We start from the raw sequence: 10724 nt of genomic DNA, 5'->3' as shown, positions 1-10724 counted from the left end.
GGCTTTGCTGGAGAGCCCTTTCATGATCATAAATGCCAGCACCCTACCCAGTTTATTCACCACCATCCTGGCTATCTCTTGCAGCCTGGATCACTCCCTGATACAGGACTGCATCCCCAAAAATGGAAGCCCTCTGGTCTAGCTGCAGTCAGTAGTAATGACTGCGTGGTGAAGGATGCTCCTCGAATGCCCCTCCCACCCACCTCCTGGGGCCCATCCTGCTCCCTCACTGCCTCTCCCCATCTGGGACTTCAAGAATCTGCCATAAAAGCATTCCATTTCTGCCTCCACTCTGAATTGTCTGTTCCCAAGGAGCTGTGGTGTCAATGCAGATCCAATCTGGCCACTGGGCCAGCCATCACCATGACCTTCCTGGTACCTGCCCCTCTGCCCACTGCATTCTTGGTGACACTTCATGCTGGGTCACTTGACACCTGTGGCTCAGACACACTGTGTTGTGCTGCTTTCAGCCAGAACACCCTCTTGTAGCTGCCTGCTTCCTGGAATCTGGGCTCAGGCCTCTCTTCTCCTGCCGAGCTGCCCTACATGCCAACACACAGACGCAGGTGTCTTTCTTTACCACCCTGCTGCCCCTTGGCAGGCCTGATATACATTTCACATGGGCCGCAGGAGGCCTCCCCATATCCCCCACCAGCTTCAGCTCTCCACGTCAGAAACCCAAGCCCTGGCTCCAGGGGGTGTCTGGGAAGTGTGGCATCTAAATGCTGCTGGGCTCCCAGGAGCAATGAGGGATATGGGCTGCTGGGACAGGTGAGGTCTGAACAGAAGTCTTCAGCCCTGACAGGGATGTGCTGGGACTCGCTGTCCCGTCATCCTCCGCCCCTGCCAAACCCTGACTTAAGAGACCCTTGCCCTCTTCTATGTGGAGAAGTGACCCAAGGATGAAGAAGGATGTGCCAACACAGACAGCAGTCAGAAAGGCATTTCTGTGGAGGGTCAGAGAGGAGCTGTGTTAGGCATTATGGCTGTATGATCTTTGTCATATGGTCTTGTTTTTAAAACCCTTGAAAAACACCACAAAACCATTCTTAGCTTGCAGGATGTAAAAACCAGCCCACTAGCTGGATTTGGTGACTTCCAACTGAGATGAGATGTCACTGGTGTGGACCAGGAGATGGTGACCATGAGGAACTAGTTTTCTAGCCCATGCCACTGTTTAGATAAAGTCTTTTATTGAGATAGGAACTAAAGATGAATTCTGTAGGTAAAATGGTGAGAGATCACTTTTTGGACTGACATTTTAAATTCAATGTAATTCTTCTCTATAATATAAGAACTGTGGGGAAAAAATGAGTTCCTCTATAGAAAGGAAATAGAAAATAAAAACTATTATTTTCCTGTAACAAAATCTTTTTTAAAAGTCAGTAAAATTTGGGCTTAAAGGTGAAGGAAAAGACTTGAAAGCAAATACAGTTGCTCACACTGTACAGACACCCAATTGGAGAAAAGAACAAGGGCTCTGAGCCCTTCTAAAATGAAACAAACCTGCAGAGGAAACATCTTTATGATTAAAGACTTGCAATGAGTCACTTCCAGGTTTGTGAAACAGCTTAGATAATTACTCAGGTCATAAACCATGCTTGTGTGAATGCCGTGTGTGACTGTGACGCATCCATGGTTGCATCACAACTTCCCTCAGTGCCTTGGTTGGGCTGTCTGTTGAACAAACCCCAGAGGCACCTCATATTCAGGTCGGGGCAGGGGGCTCCTTAGTTCTTCATCTCCTACAGCAAGTTGTTTTCATTTGACTTAAAAATTTACTGAGGGGAAATTCACAAACATAAAATCATTCTAAAATGAGCAATTCACTGGCATTTAGTACATCTATAATGTTATGCAACCACTAACTCTATTTTCAAAACATTCCCATCACTCCAAAGGAAAACCTCTTACCCATGAAGCAGTTTATCCCCATCTACTGCTCCCTCCAGCTCCTGGCAACCATCAGTCTGGATTCTGTCTCTACGAATTTACCTATTCTGGATATTTCATATAAATGGAATTATTCAGTATGTGACCTTTTGTGTCTGGCTTCTTTCACTTGGCATGTTTTGGAGATTCATCCACGTGTAGCATGTACAATACTTCCTTTTCATGGATAAATTATACTCATTTGTATGTTAATACCACAATGTATCATTCATCCATTGATGGACATTAGCGCTGTTTGCACCTTTTGGCTATCATGAATACTGCTGCTGTGAACATGATACATATGTACTTGTTTGATTATGTATCTTCAATTCTTTTGAGTATATACCTAGAAGTGGTACTATGTTCAAACTTTTGAGGAACCACCAAATTATTTTTCAGAGTAGTTGTGCCATTTAACATTCCTGGCAGCAATGTGTGAGGATCCCAATTTCTCCACATCCTCTTGAATATCTTTAACCTTTTGGTTTTTTGATTATAGACATCCTCATGAATGTAAAATAGTAATCTCATTATGGTTTAGATCTGCATTTCTCTAATGACCAATATTAAACATCTTTTTTTTTTTTTTTTGAGATGGAGTCTCGTTCTTGTTGCCCAAGCTGGAGTTCAATGGGATGATCTAAGCTAACTGCAACCTCCACCTCCCAGGTTCAAGTAATTCTCCTGCCTTAGCCTCCCAAGTAGCTGGGATTACAGGCACCCTCCACCACATCTGGCTAAATTTTGTATATTCAGTAGAGACAGGATTTCGCCATGTTGGCCAGGCTGGTCTTGAACTCCTGACCTCAGATGATCTGCCTGCCTCGGCCTCCAAAAGTGCTGGGATTACAGGCATAAGCCACAGCACCTGGCCAATGTTAAGCATCTTTTCTTTTGCTTGTTAACCATTCACATATTTTCTTTGGAGAAACGTTTATTCAAGTTATTTGCCCATTATTTATTTATTTATTTGATGGAGTCTTGCTCTGTTACCTAGGCTGGAGTGCATGGCAAGATCTCGGCTCACTGCAACCTCTGCCTCACAAGTAGCTGGGATTACAAGTGCATGCTACCAATCCCAGCTAATTTTTGTAATTTTAGTAGAGACAGGGTTTCACCGTGTTGGCCAGGGTGGTCTTGAACTCCTGACTGTAGGTGATCCCCCACCTCGGCCTCCCAAAGTGCTGGAATTACAGGTGTGAGCCACCATTCCCAGCACTTTACCTGTTTTTAAATTGGGTAGCTTGTGTTTTGTTGCTGAGATGTAAGACTTTTTTATATATCCTATATACTACACCCTTATCAAAAGTATGATTTGAAAATTTCCCCCCATTCTGCATGATGTTTTTTCTTTTTTTTTTTTTTTTTTTGAGACAGAGCCTTGCTCTATCACTCAGGCTGGAGTATACTGGAACAATCTCAGTTCACTGCAACCTCTTGCCTCCTGGGTTCAAGGGAGAGCCTCCCAAGTAGCTGGAACTACAGGTGCATGTCACCACACCCAGCTAATTTTTTTACTTTTAGTAGAGATTCAGTTTTGCCATATTGGCAAGGCTCGTCTCGAACTCCTGACATCAGGTGATCCACCTGCCTTGGTCTCCCAAAGTGCTGGGATTAATGGCGTGAGCCACCATGCCCAGCTTCTTTTCACATGCTTGATAATATGTTTTGATATTCAAGTTTTAAAACTTGATAAAGTCTAATTTATTTTTTCTCTTGTTGCTCCTGTTTTGGTGCCACATCTAGGAATCCATTGCCAAATCCAAGATTTGGAAGATTTATCCCTACGTTTTCTTCTAAGAATTTTAGAGTTCTTAGCTCTTGTATTTAGCTTGTTGATCTATTTGGAGTTAATTTTTGCATATGGCATAAGGTAGGGGTCCAACTTCATTCCTTTGTTGAGACAGGGTTTCACTTTGTTGTTCAAGCTGGAGTGCAGTGGTGATCACAGATGACTGCAGCCTTGAGCTGTTGGGCTCCAGGGATCGTCCTGTCTCGGCACCCCTGGTGGAGGCACTACCAAACCTGGCTAATTTTTTTTATATTTTTTGTAGAGACAGAGTCTTGCTATGTTGCCCAGGCTGGTCTGAAACTCCTAGTCTCAAACGATCCTCTCACCTTGGACTCCCAAAGTGCTGGGATTACAGGCATGAGCCACCACATCTGGCCCCAGCAAGGCAATCAAGTGCATGTTTATAAAAACATAAGAAAAAAAGCATTAGAGGCAGAAACCACATGGCTAAACAGACGGTAGGTGAAAGAACAGACAATGGCAGGGAAGCTCTACACAAGCTGGCAGCTACAGCCCAAGCAGGGGGAGCGAGCGACAGGAGAAAAATCTCACAAACCCAGAGCCAGCAAAGGCTACCAGGAATTTAGCCTGCACAGCAGAAAAAGAGATGACGAGCCAGGCCCAGTGCACCTGAGTTAACCTGCTAGGGAGGGGCAGCAGGTGTGCACAGGAAGGTCCACCCAGCAGCCTCCCGAGGATGGGAGGAGGGAGCAGGGCACACAGAACACGGGGCAGACAAAGAGCAGCACCTAGGCAAGTGCAGCATGGCTGCTGTCTTGGGATCCACACCACTGCCTCTGGCTCTGCAGACATCCCACAGTGAAATTTCGTGTGTTCTTTGTATACAGCAACATCCCAAATGGTAATTCTCTGCTAAAATTCAAGTTAAATTTAAATTCTGATAATGGCCATTGTTATTTCTCTCTTACCCTTAATATGGCTGTTTTAAAATCCAACTTAAGTAAAACAGTAACCTCTGAAAGGAAAGAGATTATTACAGAAGGCCCAAGAATTAAAAAGCAATTAAAAGCTAGGCATGTTAAACCACACATTACCCTTTAAAGGAACACTTTAAACCAAATTAAATAATATTTGTTGAATTAAGAAGTCAAAATGTTATACCCATTCTCAGAAAGTGAAGAAAATTTGCACATAACTGTATTGCAAACACATACATGAAACACTGATTAGAGACAGTCTTTGCTCAGCTAGTGAGTCACTGTTTTCAGAACTGTTTACCAGTTTAAAGTCCATAAATTTGGTCAGCTTGAAAACTCAATTACAAGATTTAAGCTCTTCTGCCTGTGGCTTTAAGCACATAAAGTATATTCTTTGAGTCTCTGCTTCCAGAGATGCTTTCAGATTTCCTCTTAAAATTCATGTTACCAATTTCAACTTGCCATTGGATTGATTAATGCAGTCAATTGCTAAGTTATGATCCTGATATCATCAAGATTCCTTTAAAGAAAGAGCAGACTGGGTGTGGTGGCTCACACCTATAATCCCAGCAATTTGGTAGGTCGAGGCAGGTGGATCATGAGGTCAGGAGATCAAGACCATCTTGGCCAATATGGTGAAACCCCATTTCCACTAAAAATACAAAAATTAACTGGGTATGGTGGCATGCACCTGTAGTCCCAGCTACTCAGCAGGCTGAGGCAGGAGAATCACTTGAACCTGGGAGGTGGAGGTTGCAGTGAGCTGAGCTCACAACACTGCACTCCAGCCTGGCAACAACAGAGCAAGACTCTGTCTCAAAAAATAAAAATAAAATAAAATAAAAGAAAGAAAGAGCAACTGGAAGCAATATTATACTCCTCTATACCTAATGCTTTAACACTGTTTACTGATAGATCAAGTAAACAAGGAAAACCTGAAGTCTAATAAAGACCACATAATTCAATCACTAAGTTTACTAGCAGACAGTCAGCTGAGATTGGAACCCTGATTCTGGCATTAAAAACTTTTTCCGTTCAACCCATAAATATAGTAAATGACTTGGCTTACTCAGTTTATCTACTACAAAATCTTGAAACAGCTTTAAATAAGTCTAATGTCGAACCCACAGCTCACTGCCAGTCCATTAGCTCATGGCAATGAACAAGCAGACTTACAAGTGATGACATCACTGCTTGACCAAGACAGACAGATAGAAATAGAAAGACAGAGAAATAGAAAGAATAAGTAAGAAAAAAGACTGGAAGAGAGAGAAATCAGAGAGAAATACAGAAAGTGAGACTAAGGAAAGAAATAGCGTAAAAAGAAAAAAGAGACTCAGAGAAAGAGAAAGACATAAGGAGGCAAAGAGAGAAAAAGGCACAGAAAGACAAAAGAGAGAGAAAAAGTAGGAAATAGAGAAATAAATACCAAGAAAGTTATAGATACAAGAATGTACCTTTAGAATGTGATCCAAGATGGTCGATTAGGAGCAGCTCAGGATCGCAGCTCCCAGTGAAAGCGCGGAGGGTGAGTGGACACCGCATTTCCAGATGGATTTTTATTGCCCACAAACCAGGAGATTCCCAGGCAGAGGAGCTCCACAGGTCACCAGTGTGGCTGGTTTGTCTGGCACGGCTGTTTTGCCGGTTCCCCGGCATGGTGGTTCTCCATATAAAATATACAGGTCCGGGCGCCATTTTAGCTGGCAATTGGAGCTCTGGGAATGCTGAGTTGCCCATTCATATGATTAAAAAGGGGACTGAAATGGAGCCAGGCCAGGAGATTCCCAGGCAATAAAGCGCCACGAATCTCAGCGCCACTGTTTCAGCTGGCACACTGGGTCGCTGCCCAGGAAATCACACAGATCCTGGCGCCTTTTCAACAGGCAACTGGAACACCTGGGAGACAGTCGACCACTCAACTAAAAAAAAAGAAAAAAAGACTCTGAGGCAGGGAGCCAGGTGATCAGGCTCAGCTGGTCCCACCCCCACAAAAAAATAGCAATTGGAACCGCTCTGGATTGACAGTTTCACAGCAAGCACAGCTGAACCAGGGATGGTCCAGCTCTGTCGGGGAGGAGCATCCGCCATTACCGAGGCAGTCCACCACTACGGAGGTAGTTTGCCATTGCTGAGGCAGCCCACCATTACAGAGACAGTCCACCATTATAGAGGTGGGCTGCCATTGCCGAGGCAGTTCTAACTACACCCGTATAAACAGGACTGCAGGGAAGTTCACACAGCAGCTGGGCGGAGCCCACAGCAGCTGAGCAAAGCCTCTGCAGGCAGACAGTGACTAGGCTGCCTCCTCGCTGGCAGGGCAGACCTGAAAAAAGCCAGCAGCACAACAGAAACTCATAAATAAAGCCCTAACTCCCCAGGACAGAGTATCTGGGGGAAAAAAAAGGGAGGGAGTTTATGAGTTCTGCTGCAGCAGACTTAAACGTAACTGCATGCAGCTCTAAATGAACAATGGAGCTCACAGCTCAGCACTTGAGCTCCTATAAAGGACAGACTGTCTCCTCAAGCAGCTCCCTGACCCCCGTATATCCAAAGAGTCACCTCATAAAGGAGAGCTCAGACTGACATCTGGCAGGTATCCTTCTGGGACAAAGATAGCAGAAGAAGAAACTGGCACCAACCCTTACTGTCCTGCAGCCACTGCAGGTGATCCCCAGGCAAGCAGGGCCTGGAGTGGACCTCAGCAGTCCTACAGCAGAGGGGCCAGACTGTTAGAAGGAAAACTAAGAAACAGAAAGAAATTAACTTCATCATCAACAAACTGGACATCCACTCAGAAACCCAACCTGAAAGTCAACAACTACAAAGACGACAGGTGGATAAATCCACAAAGATGGGAAAAAATCAGTGCAAAAAGGATGAAAACACCCAAAACCAGAACGCCTCACCTCCTACAAGGGATCACAACTCCTCACAGCAAGGGAACAAGGCTGGATGGAGAATGAGTATGATGAAATGACAGAATCAGGCTTCAGAAGGTGGGTAATAAGAAACTTGTGTGAGCAAAAAGAACACATTCTAACCCAATGCAAAGAAACCAAGAACCTTGAGAAAACATTTGATGAAATGCTAATGAGATAAAAAACTTAGAGAGGAATATAAGTGAATTGATGGAGCTGAAAAACACAACACGAGAACTTCACAAAGCATACACAAGTTTCAACAGCCAAATTGACCAAGCAGAAGAAAGGATATCAGAGGTCGAAGATAAACTCAATGAAATAAAATGAGAAGGCAAGATTAGAGAAAAAAGGGTAAAAAGGAATGAACAAAGTCAACAAGAAATATGAGATTATGTGAAAAGACCTAATCTACGTTTGATACGTGTACCTGAATGTGACGAAGAGAATGAATCCAAGCTGGAAAATACTCTTCAGGATATTATCCAGGAAAACTTCCCCAACATAGCAAGGCAGGCCAATATTCAAGTCCAGGAAATACAGAGAACACCACAAAGATATTCGTCTAGAAGAGCAACCCCAAGGCACATAATCATCAGATTCACCAGGGTTGAAATGAAGGAGAAAATACTAAGGGCAGCCAGAGAGAAAGGTTGGGTTACCCACAAAGGGAAGCCCATCAGACTCACAGCAGATCTGTCAGCAGAAACCCTACAAGCCAGAAGAGAGTGGGGGCCGATATTCAACATCCTTAAAGAAAAGAACTTTCAACCCAGAATTTCATATCCCGCCAAACTAAGCTTCATAAGTGAAAGAAAAATAAAATCCTTTGCTAACAACCAAGTACTCAGAGATTTCATCACCACCAGGTCTGCTTTACAAGAGCTCCTGAAAGAGGCACTAAACATAGAAAGGAACAACCAGTACCAACCACTCCAAAAACACACAAAATGGTAAAGAGCATCAACACAATGAAGAAACTGTATCAACTAACGGGCAAAACAGCCAGCTAGCATCAAAATGGCAGGATCAAATTCACACATAACAATATTAACCCTAAATGTAAATGGACTAAATGCCCCAATCAAAAGACACAGACTGGCAAATTGGATAAAAAGCCAAAACCCATCGGTGTGCTGTATCCAGGAAACCCATCTCAAATGCAAGGATACACAAAGGCTCAAAATAAAGGGATGGAGGAAGATTTACCAAGCAAATGGAGAGCAAAAAAAAGCAGGAGTTGCAATTCTCATCTCTGATAAAATAGACTTTAAACCAACAAAGATCAAAGGCGACGAAGGACATTACATAATGGTAAAAGGATCAATGTAACAAGAAGAGCTAATGATCCTAAATATATATGCACCTAATACAGGAGCACACAGCTATATAAGGCAAGTTCTTAATAACTTAAAAAGACACTTAGACTCCCACACAATAATAGTGGGAGACTTTAACACCCCATTGTCAATATTAGACAGATCAACGAGACAGAAAATTAACAAGGATATCCAAGACTTGAACTCAGACCTGGACCAAGCGAACCTAATCGACACTTACTAAACTCTCCACCCCAAATCCACAGAATATACATTCTTCTCAGCACCACATCACACCTACTCTAAAAGTGACCACATAATTGGAAGCAAATCAATCCTCAGCAAATTGAAAAGAATGGAAATCATAACAAACAGTCTCTCAGACTACAGTGCAATCAAGTTAGAATTCAGAATTGAGAAACTAACTGACAACCACACAGCTTCGTGGAAACTGAACAACTGGCTCTTGAATGTTGACTGGATAAACAATGAAATGAAGCCAGAAATAAAGATGTTCTTCGAAACCAACGAGAATGAAGATACAACATACCAGAATCTCTGGGACACATTTAAAGCAGTGTCTAGAGGAAAATATATGGCAATAAATGCCCACATGAGAAGCAAGGAGAGATCTAAAATCGACACCCTATCGTCAAAATTGAAAGAGCTAGAGAAGCAAGATCAAAAAACCTCAAAACCTAGCAGAAGACAAGAAATAACTAAGATCAGAGCAGAACTGAAGGAGATAGAGACACTAAAAACCCTTCAAAACAATCAATAAATCCAGTAGCTGGATTTTCGAAAAGATCAACAAAACAGACCACCAGATAGATTAATAAAAAAGAAAAGAGAGAATACTCAAATAGATGCAATAAAAAACAATAAAGGGGATATCACCACAGATTCCACAGAAATACAAACCATCATCAGAGATTATTACAAACAACCTATGCACATAAACTAGTAAACCTGGAAGAAACGGATAAATTCCTGGACACTTGCAACATCCCAACTCTAAACCAGGAAGAAGTTGAACCCCTGAATAGACCAATAACAAGGTCTGAAGTTTAGGCAGCAATTAATAGCCTACCACCCAAAAAAAAGCCCAGGTCCAGATGGGTTCACAGCCGCATTCTACCAGACATACAAAGAGGAGCTGGTACCATTCCTTCTGAAACTATTCCAAATAATCCAAAAAGAGGGAATCCTTCCCAAATCATTTTATAAAACCAACATCATCCTGATACCAAAACCCGGCAGAGACTCATCAAGAAAGGAAAACTACAGGCCAATATCCATGATGAACATAGATGCAAAAATCTTCAATAAAATATTGGCAAACCGATTGCAACAGCACATCAAAAAGCTTATCCACCATGATCAAGTAGGATTCATCCCAGGGATGCAAGGCTGGTTCAACATACACAAGTCTATAAACGTAATTCACCACATAAACAGAACCAAAGACAAAAACCACATGATTACCTCAATTAATGCAGAGAAGGCCTTTGACAAAATTCAACGTGCCTTTATACTAGAAACCCTCAATAAACTAGATATTGATGGAACATATCTCAAAATAATAAAAGTTATTTATGACAAACCAACAGCCAATATCATACTGAATGGGCAAAAACTGGAAGCATTCCCTTTGAAATCGGGCACTAGACAAGGATGCCCTCTCTCACCACTCCTATTCAATATAGTACTGGAAGTTCTAGCCAGAGCAATCAGGCAAAAATAAATAAATAAATAAAGGGTATTCAGATAGGAAAGAAGGAAGTCAAATTGTCTCTATTTGCAGACGACATGATTGTAT

At 42.6% G+C, this 10724-nt stretch overlaps 1 protein-coding gene across 6 annotated transcripts in view; it reads right to left on the bottom strand.

The window, feature by feature from the left end:
* LOC105731546 (zinc finger protein 16) overlaps positions 1–10724 on the bottom strand; it is a 28243-nt gene that overhangs the window by 3702 nt on the left and 13817 nt on the right. Inside the window, exons 1-2 of one of the 6 annotated variants that reach the window (XM_064384746.1) lie at positions 6123–6196; positions 4477–4600 (exon numbers count right to left, since the gene is read on the bottom strand). The exons of 4 other annotated variants lie outside the window; for them this stretch is intronic. In XM_064384746.1, coding sequence (XP_064240816.1) covers positions 4477–4540 — 64 coding nt within the window. In that variant the 5' untranslated portion in view covers positions 4541–4600; positions 6123–6196. Of the gene's footprint in view, positions 1–4476; positions 4601–6122; positions 6526–10724 lie in introns of those variants that run through there. One more of the 6 variants, XM_012473375.2, reaches the window with a different exon arrangement.

The sequence above is a fragment of the Aotus nancymaae genome, unplaced genomic scaffold, assembly GCF_030222135.1.
Source record: "Aotus nancymaae isolate 86718 unplaced genomic scaffold, 86718_ANA_hifiasm-v0.15.2.pri h1tg000036l, whole genome shotgun sequence".
Lineage (NCBI taxonomy): Eukaryota > Metazoa > Chordata > Mammalia > Primates > Aotidae > Aotus > Aotus nancymaae.
This window is presented reverse-complemented; position numbering and strand designations above follow the sequence as displayed.